This window comes from Chlorocebus sabaeus, chromosome 12 (genome assembly GCF_047675955.1).
Source record: "Chlorocebus sabaeus isolate Y175 chromosome 12, mChlSab1.0.hap1, whole genome shotgun sequence".
NCBI lineage: Eukaryota > Metazoa > Chordata > Mammalia > Primates > Cercopithecidae > Chlorocebus > Chlorocebus sabaeus.
In genome coordinates this window covers 20,415,426-20,434,092 of record NC_132915.1, presented here as the reverse complement: position 1 = coordinate 20,434,092, position 18,667 = coordinate 20,415,426, and the positions used below count along the sequence as shown (strand labels likewise).

Sequence of the window (18,667 nt, the reverse complement as noted above, 5' to 3'; positions counted from 1 at the left end):
ATCCTCCCAGCTCAGCCTTCCAAAGTGTTGAGATTACAGGTGTGAGCCACTGCGCCCAGTGATACCTGCAAATCTAAGTAGTTCTTAGAATATCCTTTTATAAGAGTAGTTTGGTGAGATATTGTTTAACTACTACCTTAATAGTTTGCCATAGCTAAGTCCTCCTAAGTTTGAATTGTTTTTTAGAATTGTTTTTATAAACATTTTTCTTTTGCAGATAATAGGATTTTTTAGGATAAAGACATATTAGCATGAATATGGCTAGGCGTGGTAGCGCACGCCTGTAATCCCAGCACTTTGGGAGGCCGAGGCGGGTGAATCATTTGAGGTTAGGAGTTCAAGACCAGCATAGCCAAAGTGTTAAAATACAAAAAATACAAAAATTAGCCAGACACAGTGCTGCATGCCTGTAATCCCAGCCACTTAGGAGGCTGAGGAAGGAGAATCACATGAGCCCATGAGACAGGGGTTGTAGTGAGCTGAGATTGTGCCACTGCACTCCAGCCTAGGCAACAGAGGGAGATTCCATCTCAAAAAAAGACATATTGGCATGAATATAAATAAAAGCAATTTGTCTCTTAATAGGACGACTTGAGAAATGGCATTGTCAATGAAAATATTGTTCCAGAAGGTTATGATTTTGGTAAGTACATTTTATAAGATAAAAAAAGTAGTTAAAGTAATTGGTATAAATTTTAAATTAACATTGTTGCTATCACTGTGCTAGTTCATATTAAATTTCCTTCTATATAGTTAAATGTATTTATAATGTATATACAAAACCAAATAATATTATATTTTTTATTAACATATTTTATTGTTATGAAGCTTTTGATTATATTTCAAAACTGTAGGGAAAAATGTCCAACAAAAGACGTTAACAAATTATGATAAACCTCTAAGGATTATTCAATAAGCATTAGGGTAATATTTATAAAGACATTTCAAAATTGCAAATGTAATTTAATAAGGCTAGCTAGTACAGCCTTTCTAAAAATAGTAAGATCATGCTACATTTAAAATTTTTTTGATTTATACTTTTCTGTATTTTCCAAATTTTCTAAAATGAGCATGCATTACTTTTCCAATCAGAAATGAATTACTAAAACAGAAAGAAAAAATCAGTGCTGTTTCTCAGCTTCCCAAGTAGCTGGGACTACAGGCAAACACCGCCACGCCTAACTAATTTCTTTTGTATTAGTAGAGATGGGGTTTCACCATGTTGCCCAGGCTGGTCTCAAACTCCTGAGTTCAGGCAATCTGCCTGCCTCGGCCTCCCAAAATGCTAGGATTACAGGTGTGAGCCACGTGGGAACCCGGGAGGTAGAGGTTGCAGTGAGCCGAGATCGTGCCCCTGAGCTCCAGCCTGGGTGACAGAGCGAGACTCCGTCTCTACAAAAACAACAAAAAAAGTGCTGTTTCTTCTACCATGAGGGCACTTAATAAAAGTTGGTGATGGATAACTTAATTCTTGAATCTGCATGTCTGATGTCATTAACTATAGAATATCCTTCCTGAAAGTATTTCCTTTCTTGGCTCAGTGATACTTTTCTGTGTGTATTATATACCTTCATGATTACTCAAGTGACTTTTTTTGTGCCCACTCTTAAAATAATTATTTTTATTGGTTTGAATTTGGTTTCATGTTCTTGATTCTCTTCTTATAGGACATATTCAGAACAGATGAGTTATCTGTGTTTATGATTTTCAAATCCATTATGGTAAAGTCGACTGATTTCTTCTTTGCCCTGAAGTCATTTCCTGCTGTATCAGAGTTCAATGAGGGGAGAGAAAGTACTGAGTAATTTGAAGAGAACAAATGTAATATAAAGAATTACTAAGTATAAGAGGAGACTGGAGTAACAAGGGACTGTCTCATAAAAATGCTAAAGAATATAGACAGAAGAAACATCCCCTACCCTAGGGCTAGGATGGGGTGCCCAAAAGAGAATGTCCCCCTACCTCAGGACTGAGTTGTAGACCTTGTTGGAGGACATAGTGTGGCTTATTGAATGGCAGGAAATTCTCTGTGGTGCTGTGCCAGCAAAACCTGTTGGTACTTCGCTCTCTGGAACTTTCTGGAAATCTACCTCTAGGGAGCCTCATGGAGGGGTATCTCTCTGAATGCACTCCAGTACAAAACTGCCTTAGCAAGGTGCTGGGGGAAGTTGCTGGCATCTGGCTGCTTCTAGCTGCCATGTACTACAAAAGGCCAGTGCTGAAGAACTCCATGCTGGAGGAACCAGACACTGCAGAAGCTGCCGGTTCTGTAGGAGCTGAGTGTGAGAGAAGCCATGTTCGTGCAGGAGCCTATTGAGTGAACATACTGGAACAGGCAGCATAACTCTTTCCTCCTTCAGTGTCTCTCCAGTGTCCTCTGCTGATAAAGCTTAACATTATGCCAGCTGGAAAAAGAAAAAAAAAATTTTTTTTCTCTACATTCTCTGCCTTCAAAAGAAACATATTTAGAGATCCCCAAATCATTTTTCAGAGCAGGCTATGAAGGAGATGTTTGGAGCTCAGAAGTAATAAATTGATAACTGGCATACCTGTTGGAGAGGGAAGGGGGAATGAAGGTTTTCTTTTTGTTTATTTTTATATTTAATCGGGAAGATGACAGCTTGTTTATAGGCTGAGATGGGAATGATCCAGTAGAACATGACAAATTGATGATGCAGGAGAAACGGGGGACAGTTTCTGGTTTGATATAGGTGAAAGAGAATGGTGTCTAGTACGCAAGTGGAGAGATTTGCTGCAGATAGGAGCGTAGTTAGTTTATTTATATGATAGAGTTTAGTTGTGAGAGAAGTCCTCATACTGAGTAGATGATTAGATATGGTGATAAGAGTTGATGGAAATTCTCCTCTGAGCTCTTCAATTAAAAAATAAGTATCTGAGGTATGTTAGGGTTCTCTCGAGGGACAGAACTAATAGGACAGATGTATATATAAAGATGAGTTTATTATTAGTATTGACTCACATGATCACAAGGTGAGATCCCTTAATAGGCCATCTGCAAGCTGAGGAGCAAGGAAGCCAGTCCGAGTCCCAAAGCTGAAGAATTTGGAGTTTGAGAAGAAGAATTTGTATGTTTGAGGGCGGGAAGCATCCAGCACAGGAGAAAGATGTAGGTTCAGAGGCTAAGCCAGTCTAGTCTTTCCATATTCTTCTGCCTGCTTTTATTCTGGCCACGCTGGCCAGCTGATTAGATTGCACCCACCCAGTTTGAGGGTGAGTCTGCCCTTCCCAGTCCACTGACTCAAATGTGAATCTCCTTTGACAACACCATCACAGACACACCCAGGAACGATACTTGCATCTTTCAATACAATTGAGTTGACAGTCAATATTAACCATTACATGGGGTGTTGGAGGTTTTTGGAGGGAAAAGAGAGGATGAAATAGGAATGCTAGGGGAGTGAGAGAGTGAATTGACTAGGGCAATATTCTCAAAGTGTGGTTCAAACTAGCAGCATCATTTAGACATGCAGATTTCTAGAGCCTTTCCCAGACCTCCTGAATCAGAACCTCTGGAGGTGAAGCTCAGCATTTAATGTTTTTGTATTTAATTTTTTATTTATATAAAATTGTGGAGTACAATCTTTACATGGATCTGTTGCATAGTAGTGAAGTCTAGGCTTTCAGTGTATCCATCACCTGAATAATGTACATTGTACCCATTAAGTAATTTCTTATCATCCACCCCTCTCCCATTTCTCTACCTTTCTGAGTCTCCAGTGACTGTCATTCCATGCTCTATGTCCGTATATACACATTATTTAGCTCCCACTTACAAGTGAGAACATGCAGTATTTGTTGTTCTGTTTCTGCATTGTTTCACTTAAGATAATGACCTCTAGTTCCATCCATGTTGCTGCAAAAAATGTGATTTTCTTCTTTTTTTGGCTGAAAAGTATTCTGTGATGTTTATGTACCACATTTTCTTTGTCTGGTTACCTGTTGATGGACACTTTGGTTGCTACCATATCTTTGCTATTGTGAATAGTGCTGTGGTAAACATATAAGCGCTTTTTTTTTTTTTTTGGAGATAATGATTTCTTTTCTTTCGGATAGATACCCAGTAGTGGAATTGCTGGATAGAATAGTAGTTCTGTTTTTAGTTCTTTGAGAAATATCCATACTGTTTTCCACAGAGATTGTACTGATTTACATTCCCACCAACAGTAATCCCTTTTCTCCACATCCTCACCAAAATCTGTCATTTTTTTGTCTTTTTAATAAAAAAGACATTGTGGTTTTAATTTTCATTTCTTGGATGATGAGTGATGTTGAGCAATTTTTCATATGCATGTTGGCCATTTGTATATCTTCTTTTGAAAAATGTCTATTTATGTTCTTTGCCGACTTTTTTTGTTTGTTTGTTTTTGAGATGGAGTCTCGCTCTGTCTCCCAGGCTGGAGTGCAGTGGTGCAATCTTGGTTCACTGCAAGCTCCGCCTCCCGGGTTCATGCCATTCTCCTGCCTCAGCCTCCCGAGTAGCTGGGACTACAGGCACCCACCACCAAGCCCAGCTACTTTTTTGTACTTTTAATAGAGATGGGATTTCACCATGTTAGCCAGGATGGTCTCGATCTCCTGACCTCATGATCTGCCTACCTTGGCCTCCCAAAGTGCTGGGATTACATGCATGAGCCACCGCGCCCAGCCCCTTGCCCACTTTTTAATGGAGTTGAGTTTTTTGTTGTTGCTGTTTGAGTTTCTTGTAAACTCTGGATATTAGTCCCCTGTATAATTGATGGATAGTTTGCAGCTATTTTCTCCCATTGTACAGTTTGATGTTTTAATAATCTCTCCAGGTGATTCTAATGAATACTGAAGTTTGAGACCCACTCAGGTAGAATAGGGTTCAAACCATACTTTGAGAACATTGCCTTTTTTTGGGGGGCGGGGGAAAGGGACATGTAGTAAGTTAAATATTTTACATTTTGCCGTCCATATACAGTTCCTGACACATTCCTCTTTGTTTCTTTTAAACAACTGTAGAAGTGTGTGAAGCATTTTTGGCTCACTGGCTCTACAAAAATAGGCTGTAGCATGGATTTGGATGATTCTTGAACTCAAGGTCTGCTGTGTGATTGCTCAGCAGCATTAAGGATGCACTTGAGATTTATGACATTAAAGTGAGACCCAGCAGTATGTTTTTACCCCAGACCGTGTTCAGCTCCTTAGGGGCACTGTGGAGTTAAGCAGGTTACTCCACACTGACGAAGTGAGAGGTTAAGGAATCTATGCAAAGGAATGATTAAAATAACTGATGATGGAACTTCAGTAGGCTGGGGATGGACTGAGGATGTGAAGCAGAGGTGTAGGGCAGAGAAAAAGGTTGGAGGATCAATGAATTGTAGGTCCAGGGTAGCATCTATCACCATCACCAGCCACTAGATTTATTTATTGCTTTTGTTTTTTTGTTTTTTTTTCCAGTGTAAGAAGGAATACAGAAGAAAGAACAGTATCTTTAAGCATTTGTTTATATTCAAACATATTCTTGAATGTTTAATGTTTAAGAAATTAAATGTTAGTCTGTATCGATGATTAAAATAAAAGGAATATATCATCTTTATATATAAATTAGCTTATAATTTAATGATGGGTCTTTGTCTAGATTCTGCTATTACTGGTTTTCTTCTGAGTGGTTCTTATTCTTTTTGGCACCAAACACAAAGAATTGAGAGGAATTTATCTTAGATTATGGGTTGAGCCAAGCAGGTAATCCTGGGCAAACTTTCCCTTTCATTTCTCTCCTTTTACCAATTAAAAGGAAGAACACAGATGGATCTAGAGAAGCTGATCAGAAATTCAGAAATTATATAATGGAAACCAGTGTTAATCCTCTTAGCATTTCTAATGTTCATTCATTCTATAAAACTGTGTACTTGTATTAAAACTATTTTATTGAATTTTTTTTTCTTAAAATGTTTCTGCTTTTAAGTATCATATTGGTGTTTTGAAGGGGAGTTCAATTTGCCTTTATTGTATTTATGGAAGACAGTGAATTATAAGTAGGAAAAAGATAAAGAATCTTCTCCACTAATTAAGGAACGGTTCATCTGACTGAACCATGGCAGTGTGAACATCTGGGAATTGTAGAAAGGGTATAAAATAAATGGAAATCCGTGTTTTCAACTTCATCACTTTACTGCCTTGAGACTTTGGAAATATAACTCAGTTTTATTTATTTTTTTCCATTTGTATTGTTTTTCAGTGTTTCGTCCCATATCTGCTAATGCCAAACTTGTGATGAATCGCCGATCTGATTTTGACTTTTCTGCCCCCAAAATAAACTTGGATGTTGAGTTACATAACATAGCAATTGAATTTAATAAACCACAGGTGATTTTCTTTAATACAATTTTCAGCTGTGAATTATTGTTTGATGAAAGCAAAACTAAGATTTTAAATGTTTCACTAAAATTCATGATGTTATATGGTAACATTTCCCTAAAAAGTCAGTAATGTAACTTTTATCTTCAGCAATTGAACAAAAAAATGTGATACATTTAAGAGCTTTGATTTTCCATTCTTTAGTATTTCAGTATTATGGAGCTTCTTGAATCAGTTGATATGATGACACAAAATATGCCATATAGGAAGTTCAGACCTGACGTGCCTCTTCACCACCATGCCAGAGAATGGTAAAATGCCTTGAGTTTTTTTTTTTTTTAGATTTTAAAAATACGACATACAGATAAATTTCTCGACTTCAAGAGTAATCTTTAAAATATACTATTTTTAAGGTCTGATACAAACCATAATTGATTTATAGCTAGAAATGTATGTAGCCGCTTTAGCTTATTGAGTTAATGAAACTGATTTAAGGGATTCTTCCTAACACAGTTTACAACTTGAGATACTCAAATACCATAGTTTTCATTTACTATAGATGGGTCAGTATATTTAGAACTATTACAAAAACAAACCCTGGTTTGTTTTCTTGCATTTTCTCTCCCCAACCCCGACCTCAACTTCCCTATCAGATACACTGAACCAATATTATTAAACCTGTATTTTAAAACCTAAAAATGTTACGGAGTCTATGCAAGATAATCCCATTTTAAAACTCAAAAGTCTTGTTATTCCAGTTTTTAAGCTATTCCCTAGTTTCTAGAAGTTACAATTACTCTTTCAGTTGACTATTTCAGTTATTATTCAGATGACTAAATGTTATTTGCCAGTTAATGCCTTAATAGTTCTTGTGTAGAACCATATTTAACAAAATGGAATGATTTTGCTTATTTTCACTTAAGAAAGAGGAAAGATTAATATTAAATGGATTATTGATGCAAACAGGGTTGGGTAAAAAGGAAGTACTCAGATAATATATCATTTTCCTAATCTTTGTAGTATAGTTATGTATGTTGTTAGAGTGGAAGCAATGTCAATTACGTTTCATACTGTTGACTTGAGGGTGTTAAATGTTTTTGTTTTTTTAACTAGGTGGGCTTATGCTATACATGGTGTTCTTGAAGTAAATGTTTGCCCCAGGTTACGGATGTGGTCGTGGAAGCATATTAGAAAACATAGGGGAAAAATGAAGCAATATAAAGAACTGTATAAAAAAAAGTTAACAAGTAAGAAGCCACCTGGTGAACTTCTCGTGTCTTTGGAGGTTAGCATTTAAAAATAAATTATTGAATGTTTTATACTACATAACTCCTTATTGGTCTTCAGTGACTAATACTCCCTACCTTTCACTCCAATTTTTATTGACCTTTTCTTCTCTTTTACTTAGACTTTTTTGTACTTCTGTTCTGAACTTCAGCTGGATAATACAAGATTTGTTGAAATTCTCCTGTGAGCTTTTGAAATTTGAGATTATTCTCAAACTGAAGGAATTTGGGTTCATGCAAATAGTAACTTGAAACCTCTATTGATTATGTCATTTTTAACCTCAAAAGTCTAAATAGTGTTTGCTACATTGATTCCAACTTCTCTGTGTTGATTTCAAAGCCTTTTATGTGTCACCACTGCATTTTTCCCCTGTGTTACCATCTGACTATGCACTAGTTTAATGTTTCCTGTCCTCTGTTTATTTAATGCTCATTCTTATAGCCACATCTGTGCTCATAAATGCTACCTGCCTTTGTCTCTCTACCCACTCAATTCTGCTCATCCCTGAAGTTCTACTTAAGTCTTAGTGCTTGCATGAACATCTCTGAATTTTCTGCTTATACAGAGCCCTTTTTCTCTTAATTTTTGTGGTATTTCTAGTCTCTACCAGTAATTTTACATTTAATTATCTATCTTGAGATATTATTTTTGTATTAATCTTGTCTTAGCATTATGACATGTTTCAAGAGGGACTCTTTTACAAATTGGTGAACTATAGCTTACAGAGATTAAGGGAAGTTAGTCTCTTGAAGTTAATATAAACATTCTGAATCCAGAATGAATTTCTAAATCATAGATTAGATTGAGTTTTACTTTTATTTTCAATGCGGGAGACTTTCTGAAGACCTAGGGCTATTAGGAATGCCTAGGCTTAGAGTCTTTTGGGGGATGGGTTCAGGTTTTCTTAGTCTTGAATCGTAACCTGAATCCTCCAAGTCTGGATAGGAGAACCCTGAATAAATTATTCTGAAATAATAATAGGTTGTAGTTACTTCTCTTGGGGGAAAAATAGTTTGAGCATGAAATTCTCAAAAGTAATTATGGGTATGTAAAGATAGCTATGATGAAAGATTTAGCTAATCTCAGTTTATTTCAACAGCTATGACAACTATGAAAAGTGTTAAGTATTAAAAACAAGTTTTAAGTGTGTCGGGGTCTACTTGAAATATAGGCATACTTTGCTTTATTGTGCTTTGCTTTTGTACAAATTGTGTTTTTTACAAATTGAAGGTTTGTGGCAACCCCATGTCTAGCAAATCTGTCAGCGCCATTTTTCCAATAGCATTTATTCATGTCTGTGTGTCACATTTTGGTAATTCCCAAAATATTTCAAACTCTTTCATCATTATTATATCTGTTACGATGATCTGTGATCAGTGATCTTTGCTGTTACTGTTGTAACTGTTTTCAGGTGCCACAAACTGCATTCATATAAGACAGCCGTTAAGTTAAGTTTAGACTAAAGCTGCATCCCTACATATTTTAAGTTCAGCCAAAAGGTTTCTCTGTACGTAGCTTAAATGGAAGTGTAAACAGACTCTAGTCTACTCTTGTGCCAATCACCAAGTTTTGGCCAATCACATGTGGCCAGTTGTTCAAACCGTGTTCAAATAAGGTGAACACTAAGCTATAACCAAACCAGCTGTTTCTGTACGTCGCTTCCATTTTCTCTATGTCACTTTCCTTTTTCTGTCCGTAAATCTTCTTCCGTCGCGTGGCTACACCAGAGTCTCTGAGCCTCTTCTGGCTCTGGAGGCTGCCCACTTTGTGAATTGTTCATTGTTCAATTAAACTCTTAAATTTAATTCTGCTGAAGTTTTTATTCTAACACAGCAAACTTAATAAATGTTGTGCGTGTTCTGACTGTTCTACTGACTGGCTGTTTTCCTGACTCCCTCTCCTTGGGCCTCCTTATTCCCTGAGATAAAATAGTGAAATTAGGCCAATTAATAACCCTACAAAGGACTCTAAGTGTTCAAATATAAGGAAGAATCATACATCTCTCACTTTAAATTGAAAGCTGGAAATTATTAAGCTTAGTGAGGAAGGCATGTTGAAAGCAGAGACAGGCCAAAAGCTAGGCTGCTTGTGCCCAGTGGTTAGCTGAGTCCTGAAGAAAATTGAAAGTGCTGTTCCAGGGAACACATGAATGATAAGAAAGTGAAACAGCCTGTTTACTGACGTGGAGAATATTTTAGTGGTCTAGATGAAATCAGCTAACAGCATTCCTCTAAGCCTTATCCAGTGCAAGGCCCTAAACATATTCTCTTCAATACCATAAAGACAGAGAGGTGAGGAAGCTGCAGAAGAAAAGTTTGAAGATAGCAGAGATTGGTTCCTGAAGTTTAAGGGAAGAAGCTGTCTCTATAACATAAAAGTGTAAAGTGAAGAAGAAAGTGCTGATGGAGAAGCTGCAGCAAGTGATCCTGAAGATCCAGCTAAGATCGTTGATGAAGGTGGCTGTATTAAACAGATTTTCAGTATAGATGAAACAGCCTTTTACTGGGAGAGGATGCCATCTGAACTCTCATACCATGAGTGAATAAGTTAATGCCTGGCCTTGAAGCTTCAAAGGACAGGCTGACTCCCTTGCTAGGTGCTGATGTAGCTAGTGACTTCAGGTTGAAGCCAGTGCTTCTTTGCCATTCTGAAAATCCTAGGGCCCTTAAGAATATGCTAACTCTGTTCTGCCTATGCTCTATACAAGGAACAGCAAAGCCTGGATGACACCATATCTGTTTACAACATTTTAAACCTAAGCTTAGGCCTACTGCTCAGTAAAAAATATTTTTTTCAAAGTGTTATTGCTAATAGACAATGCACCTAGTCACCAAACCTCTGATAGAGAAATACAAGAAGATGAATGTTGTTTTCATGCCTGCTAACACTACATCTGTTCTGCCACCAATGGATTGAAGAGTAATTTTAATTTTCAAGTCTTATTATTTAAGAAGTTCATTTTGTAAGGTGATAGCTGCCTTATGAAATAGGTAGTTATTCCTCTGATGGATCTGGGCAAAGTAAATTGAAAACCTTCTGGAAAGGATTTGCCATTCTATATGCCATTAAGAATATTTGTGAATCATGGATGGAGGTCAAAATATGAACATTGACAGGTGTTTGGAAGTTGATTCCAAACCTCATGGAAGACCTTGAGAGGCTCAAGATTTCAGTGGAGAAAGTCACGCAGATGTGGTGGAAATACCAAGAGAACTAGAAGTGGAGCCTGAAGATATGACTAAATTGGCTACAAACTCATGATAAAACTTTAACCAATGAGGAGTTGCTTCTTATAGAAGAACAAATAAAGTGGTTTCTTGAGATGAAATATACTCCTGGTGAAGATGAGAACATTGTTGAAATGACAATTAGAAATTTACAGAAAATTAGTTGATCAGCAGTGCGGTTTGAGAGGATTGACTTCAATTTTGAAGGAAATTCTGTCAGTAAAATGCTATCAAACAGCATTGTACGCTACGGAGAAATCATTTGTGAAGAGTCAATTGATGGGGCAAACTTCGGTTAAGAAATTGCAATAGCCACCCCAACCTTCAGCAGTCACCACCCTGATGAGTCAGCAGCTATCAACATTGAGGCAAGATCCTCTACCAGCCAAAGATTACAACTTATTGATGGCTCAGATGATTGTTAGCATTTTTTAGCAATAAAAAATTTAGCAATTCAAGCCTGTAATCCCAGCACTTTGGGAGGCCAAGACGGGCGGATCACGAGGTCAGGAGATCAAGACCATCCTGGCTAACACGGTGAAACCCCGTCTCTACTAAAAAAATACAAAAAAACTAGCCGGGCGAGGTGGCGGGCGCCTGTAGTCCCAGCTACTTGGGAGGCTGAGGCAGGAGAATGGCGTAAACCCGGGAGGCGGAGCTTGCAGTGAGCTGAGATCTGGCCACTGTACTCCAGCCTGGGCGACAGAGCGAGACTCCGTCTCAAAAAAAAAAAAAAAAAATTTAGCAATAAATTTTTAAAGTATTTTAAAATTAAGGTATTTAGTTTTTCTTAAGACAATGCCATTGTACCCTTAATAGATTACAATGTAGTATGAACATAACTTTTATATGCACTGGAAAACCGAAACATTTGTCTGACTCTTGCCTTACTGTGGTGGTCTGGAACTGAATCTGCAATATCTCTGAGGTATGCGTGTATCTTAATGGTAACATACAGGCTGTACATGTAATATGAAGGATTTATGATTATATATCTATGTGTAGTTTTTTTTGAGACAGGGTCTCACTTTGTCACCCAGGTTGGAGTGCAGTGGCACCATGACCCCTCAGACTTAAGCTGTCCTCTCATCTCAGCCTCCTACGTAGCTGGGACTACAGCATGTGCCACCATGCTTAGCTAATTTTTATATGTTTTGTAGAGGTTTTGCCATGTTGCCCAGGCCGGTCTGGAACTCCTGGGTTCAAGTGATTCGCCTGCCTCAGCCTCCGAGAGTGTTGGGAATACAGGCATGAGCCACTGTGCTTGGCCTTGTAATTATAATTTTAGTTGAAAATGTCACTAATATGTTTACCCTTATCTGTAGTTTAAACCCAAATAAAATCATTTTAAACAATGCATGTACATATTTTAATGTGTGTTTATCACTTGAAGAGTTTGGAACTCTTTTATGCATAATATGTATGATTTCAGTTTTCAAAATATTACTCTCTAATTTACTAATTTCCATGCTGATATGTGTTCAAGCATTACTTCCAAGAATTTAACATATGTATTATATTGATGAGTGTTCTGTTGTTTGCTTCCTATTATATCTTTTCTTTAGTGCAGCAGTTTGATAGATTATGTGCTTATTAAGTTATTTATGTAAAGTTATTTTTGTAAAGTTAACACATTTTTGTTTATATTTTTCAGGAGTTGGAAAAAACCTTGGATGTCCTTAATATAACTATAGCTAGACAGCAGGCAGAAGTTGAGGTAATTCTTGGCTTTTCAATTAGTAAAAATAATTTTGAATTCCATATAGATATGACAGATGTGATATTATTAATCTTGTACTGTAACATATTGTTTCCAAAAAATGGTTCAATTTGATTTTTAGTATTATAAGAAAATTATTTAATATTTTTTGGTACATCCATTTAAATCAGACAGATTTCTATGGGAAAAAGTCTTTCTAAATAATTGGGCTTTTCAAATATTCAGTTATGAAGGTAAAAAGCCAATTTATTTTTTTTTCAATCATCATTTCTTATAGGATGGTGGAAAAACTGTGGTACTCCTAAATTCTTACGTTTGACTAATGTTGCAGTTACTGTGTTCTGTTGTTAATGTGTATATTGTTTACATTCATTTTGCTCAAGAAGGTAAGTTGTCAGAATGTCTTGCTTATATTTGTTTCAGTTGCTAAAGGATAATATGTCATTTATTTGAAAATTTGTTCATTTTAGGTAAAGAAAGCTGGATACAAAATTTACAAAGAAGGAGTAAAAGATCCAGAGGATAATAAAGGGTGGTTTAGCTGGCTATGGTCTTGGTCAGAACAAAATACTAATGAACAGCAACCAGATGTTAAACCTGGAAGTATGTCCATTTCATTTTACAGCATAATCACTGGGTGTCAAAATAAAGTTTTGCCATTTTTGCCTAACTAAAGTAAATAGACATTGAAGTATATTTATGTAATTATATATAAAGTTATTACAAATAAAACTATTAAAACATTGAAAGTGTCTATTAGTTTAAAAATAAAAAATAATTTAAAAAATCTTACCAGTGCTTACAAAAGAGCTTTATGCCCAGAGATTTAGTGAATGCATATAGCACAGTAATAAATAAATAAAAATTCCAAAGTGGTCTCCATTGTAAATTTTTATTGAAGTTGTTTCTTGGAAAGATTTTTGATTTTTAACCAACAGCTTGAGAGTATAGCTTTGGAGGTTTAGAGACTTAGGTATATGTTTTAGATCTATCACTTATTAGCAGTGTGTCTCTGGCACGTTATTTAAGTGCACTAAACCTCAGTTTTATCATCTATAACATGGGAGGAAATTACAATATTAATACTACCTACTTTTTATACTAAATGTGTTGATTAGCACAGTGCTATTAATTGTCTAATATAGTTAGCCATTTTTGAGCTCTTGCTTAATAGAAATATCATAAATTAATGTTGCTGAACTTACATATTTAGCAGTTTATATTTTGGATAATTACTTGTACAATGGCCAGCCCCATTCAGACATTCAGTGTTTATAATTTCTTAAGAGCATTCAAGAAAGTAAATTTCACATGCTGTTTATTAAAGGCAGATAAATTGTGTTAATTTTATTGTTTTTATTTAAGAACATAACGCACTTCTTTATAATTTGTAGTTCTTGAAGAAATGTTGACACCTGAAGAAAAATCTTTACTCTATGAAGCAATTGGCTATAGTGAAACAGCAGTTGATCCAACGTTGCCAAAAACAGTAAGATGTTTTCTTGCCTTATACATTAGAATTTATTTATTTATTTATTTAGAGACAGGGTGTCACTCTGTTGCCCAGGCTGGACTACAGTGGTGTGATCTCTGCTGCCAGCCTTAACCTGGCCTCAAGCAATCCTCCCACCTCAGCCTCTTGAATAGCTGGAGTCACAGGCACGCACCATCATGCTGGCTAATGTTTTTTTTTTTTTTTTTTTTTTTAAATAGAGATAGGGTTTTGCCATGTTGCTCAGGCTGGTTTTCAGCTTCTGAGCTCAAGCAATCTGCCTGCCTCGACTTCCCAAAATGCTGGGATTATAGGCATGAACCACTGTACCTGACCTTATGCTTTGGAATTTAATGTTACATATGTCTATTTTTAATCCTTTCAAAAATATATGTTACTGACTTGTTCTGTGATCTTTTTTCTGGGTCTATAATTGCATTTATTTTAATTTCTAAGGGAGGGATAAATATTATCTCTTTTTTTGGTGTTGTGATGATTCTTGAAGAGATAAAATGTTCTTAAAATATTTGGTTGTTTTTGAAATGAATGTACTATAAGAATAAGATTATTTGTGTTGTGTGTGTGTGTGTGTATATATATGTATATATGTTTTCATTTTATTCTTCTGAATATACCTTAGTTTGAAGCCTTGAAGTTTTTTGTCCACTTGAAAAGTATGTCTGTTGTTCTAAGAGAAAATCATCAAAAAGCTGAGCTGATAGATATTGTAATAGAAGAATTTAGCACCTTAATTGTGCAAAGACCAGGAGCGCAAGCAGTAAAGTAAGTATGAATTTATTTTCTTTTATCATATATGAAAAAACTTCACTGTGTTCTTAGACATTAGGTCAAAATCCTAGTCTTTTGTAAAGAGCACTATAGTTTAATATATCCTTTTGTGGTTTCAGGAAACTTAGTTGTTTTTTTTTAAAATTGTTAAAATAATACATGTTCAGTAGAAAACCACATTGCAGTGAAACACAGGGCATTAAAAAATAATACGAAAATGATCAGCAGCTACACTACACAAAAAGAAACAGTATTAACAATGTGGTTTTTATCTGAGAGTGTTTAGTTTTATTTTTTTTTAAATGGCTTTGAGATGTAATTCACATACCCTACAATTCATTTGAAGCGTATGATTCATTTTTTCACAACTGTATTATATAGTAATTTCACATTGGTATATTTACAAAGTTGCACAGCCACCACCACTGTATTAGTCCATTTTCATGCTGCTAATGAAGACTTACCCAAGACTGGGAAGAAAAAGAGGTTTAATTGGGCCAACAGCTCCATATGGCTGGGGAGGCCTCAGAATCATGGCGGGAGGCGAAAGGCACCTCTTCCATGGTGGCGGTAAGAGAAAATGAGGAAGATGTAAAAGCGGAAATCCCTGCTAAAACCATCAGATCTCATGAGACTTATTCACTACCATGAGAACAGTATGGGGAAGCCACCCCCATGATTCAGATTACCTCCCACCAGGTCCCTCCCGCAACACATGGGAATTGTAGGACTATAATTCAAGGTGAGATTTGGGTGGGGACACAGAGCCAAGCCATATCAACTACTGTCTAATTCCAGAACTTTTATTTATTTATTTTTTTGAGACAGGGTTTCACTCTGTTGCCCAGGCTGGAGTATGGTGGCAGGATCTTGGCTCACTGCAATCTCTGCTTCCTGGGCTCAGACTAATCTCCAGCTTCAGCCTCCTGAGTAGCCGTGACTACAGGCGTGAGCCACCAACACCTTGCTAATTTTTGGAATTTTTGTAGAAATGGGGTTTCACCATGTTGTCCAGGCTGGTCTAGAGCTTGTTGGCTCAAAGCGGTTCACCAGCCTCAGCCTCCTGAAGTGCTGGAATTACAGGTGCGAGCCTGGCTCATTCCAGAATATTTTAACAACTCCCAAAGAAACCCTGTAAACATTAGCAGTCACTCCCAAGTGCCCCCTTACCCAGCCCCTGGCAGCAACTAATTTATTTTCTATTTGAAAGGATTTGTCCATTTTGGACAATTCATATGAATGTAGTCATACATATGTGGTCTTTTCCGTTTGGCTTTTTTCACTTAGCATGATGTTCTCAAGGTTCATCCTGTTGTAGCATGAATTAATACATTGTTTTTGTTGCCTACTAATCTCTATTATGGATACGTCACATTGTGTTTATCGATTTAACTGTTGAGGATATTTAGATTGTTTCTTCTTTTTGGCTATTCTGAGTATTGCAGCTACGGATACTCATGAGTAATATTTTCTTTGGAGGTGGGTTTTAAATTTCTTGGGTGTATACCTGGGGTGGAATTGCTGTCTCATATGCTAATTCTATTTAACCTTTTGAGAAACTTCCAGACTGTTTCCCAAAGCAGCCTCACCATTTTACATTTCCATGAACAGTGTATGATGTTTCCAATTTCTTCATATCTTCATCAGTATTTGTTATCTGTTCTTTTGATTACAGCCATTCTAGTGAGTATGAAATGGTATCTCACTGTGGTTTTGATTTCCTTTTTCCTGATGCCTAAGGATTTTGAGCTTTTTTGTGTGTGTGTGCTTATTGGCCACTTCATGTGCATGTCGTCTTTGGAGAAATGTCTGTTGAATTTATTTTCTTATTTTATATTGGGTTGTCTTTTTTATTATTGAGTTGCAAGAGTTCTTTATATATTCTTGATACAAATCTCTTATTAGATAAACAATTTTCAGTTATTTTCTCCCACTGTTTTCTTTTTATTTTTCTTAATGGTGAAGTCAAATTTATATTTTCTTTTTTTACACATGCTTTTCATTATACCTCAGAAATCTTTGCCTACTCCAGTGGTACAAATATATACTCCTATATATTCTTGTAAGAATTTTTATACTATTTCCTCTCAAATGTAGGGTTATGATCCATTTTGAGTTAATGTTATTGGATGGTGTGAGGTAGGGGGGTTCAGGTTCATTCTTTTTCATGAGATTATTCAGTTGTCCTAGCACCATTTGTTGAAAAAAATGTTTTTTCCCCCACTGAATGATCTTGGCAGCCTTGTCAAAATCTATGAGTTGATCATAAATGTAAAGATTTATTTCTAGACTCTGAATTCTAATCCAATTGATCTATATGTCTAGGCTTATGCCAGTACCCTGCTGTCTTAATTATGGTGGCTTTATAGTAGAACTTGTAATCAAGAAGTATGACTCTTCCAGTTTTTTTTGTTTTAGCTGTCCTGATTTCCTTAAACTTCTGTATTAATTTTGATTGTTGTCCATTTCTGCAAAAATATAAGCTTAGATTTGATAAAGATTGCGTTGAATTTTGTGGATCAATTTTGGGTGTACTGAACAAATTATTCAGCACAAATTATTCAACTACTCATCTAAACAATATTAAGTCTTTCAATACATGCACATTGGATGTCTTTTCATTTATTTAGATATTTTAAAAATTTGAACAATGTTTTGTAGTTTTCAGATACAGTACACCTCTTATGTTAAATTTATTTGCAAGTATTTTATTGTTTTTGATAGTATTATAAAAGAATTGTTTTCTTAATTTCATTTTGGATTATTATATGTGTATAGACATACGATTGAGTTTTGTATACTCCACTTGTACCCTGCAACCTTGATGAACTTGTTTCATTAGTTCCACGAGTTTTTTTTAGTTGATTCCTTAGGATTTTTTATATACATGATCATATAATCTGCAAATATAGTTTTACTTCTTCCATTCCAATGTGGATGCCCTTTCTTTTGTTTTCTTGCCTAATTGCCCTGGCTAGAACCTCCAGTAGTATTTTAAATAGAAATGATGAGAGTGGGCTTCTCTTCTTGTTTCTGTTCTTAGAAGGAAGTGTTCATCCTTTTACCATTATGATGTTAGATGTGAGTTAGGTGTGGTCTGCATCATTTTACAATCCCACCAGCAATGTACATGGATTCATAGTTTTCCAACGCATTCCCAACACTTGTTATTTTCTGTTTTTATTTATTTATTTATTTATTTTTTATTTTAAAGTATAACCATCCTTATGGGTGTTAAGTATAGTATCATATTGTGGTTTTGATTTGAATTTGTTTAATGATGTTGAGCATCTTTTCATGTGGATATTGGCCCTTTGTATAAGTTCATTGGGTCTATTTTTAAATATTTTTCATTTGTTGTTGAGTTTAAGAATTCTTTTGTATTCTGGATACTAAACCTTCACCAGGTACATGATTGCAAATATTTCCTTCTATTCTTTATTTTGTTGTTTCACTTCATTGACACTGTCCTTTGATGTACAAAAGTTTTTGCTTTTGAAGCTCACTTTATCTGGTTTTATATTTTGTTGTTCACACTTTTGATGTCTTATCTCAGAAGGTTCACCTAAGCCAAGGTTGTGAAAGTCTACTCCAATATTTTCTTCTAAGAGTTTTATACTTCTGTCTCTTACATATAAGTTTATGACCTGTGTTGAGTTAATTTTTGTAAATGGCATAAGGCATCGGTACAACTCATTTCATTTGCATGTGGATATCCTGGTGTCCCCTCACACTTGTTGAAGACACTGTTCTTTCCTCAGTGAACACTCCTGGTACCATTGTTGAAAATCAATTAGCCATAGATGTGTG

General features: G+C 35.9%; 1 protein-coding gene across 4 annotated transcripts in view; it reads left to right on the top strand.

The window, feature by feature from the left end:
• Positions 1–18,667, top strand: part of VPS13A (vacuolar protein sorting 13 homolog A) — a 238,929-nt gene that overhangs the window by 38,730 nt on the left and 181,532 nt on the right. For all 4 annotated transcript variants that reach the window (XM_073021503.1, XM_073021502.1, XM_073021504.1 and 1 more), the window contains 8 exons: positions 586–643; positions 6,224–6,351; positions 6,547–6,653; positions 7,456–7,627; positions 12,511–12,573; positions 13,047–13,179; positions 13,971–14,065; positions 14,709–14,851. In XM_073021503.1, the coding sequence (XP_072877604.1) occupies positions 586–643; positions 6,224–6,351; positions 6,547–6,653; positions 7,456–7,627; positions 12,511–12,573; positions 13,047–13,179; positions 13,971–14,065; positions 14,709–14,851 (899 nt within the window). The remainder of the gene's footprint in view (positions 1–585; positions 644–6,223; positions 6,352–6,546; positions 6,654–7,455; positions 7,628–12,510; positions 12,574–13,046; positions 13,180–13,970; positions 14,066–14,708; positions 14,852–18,667) is intronic.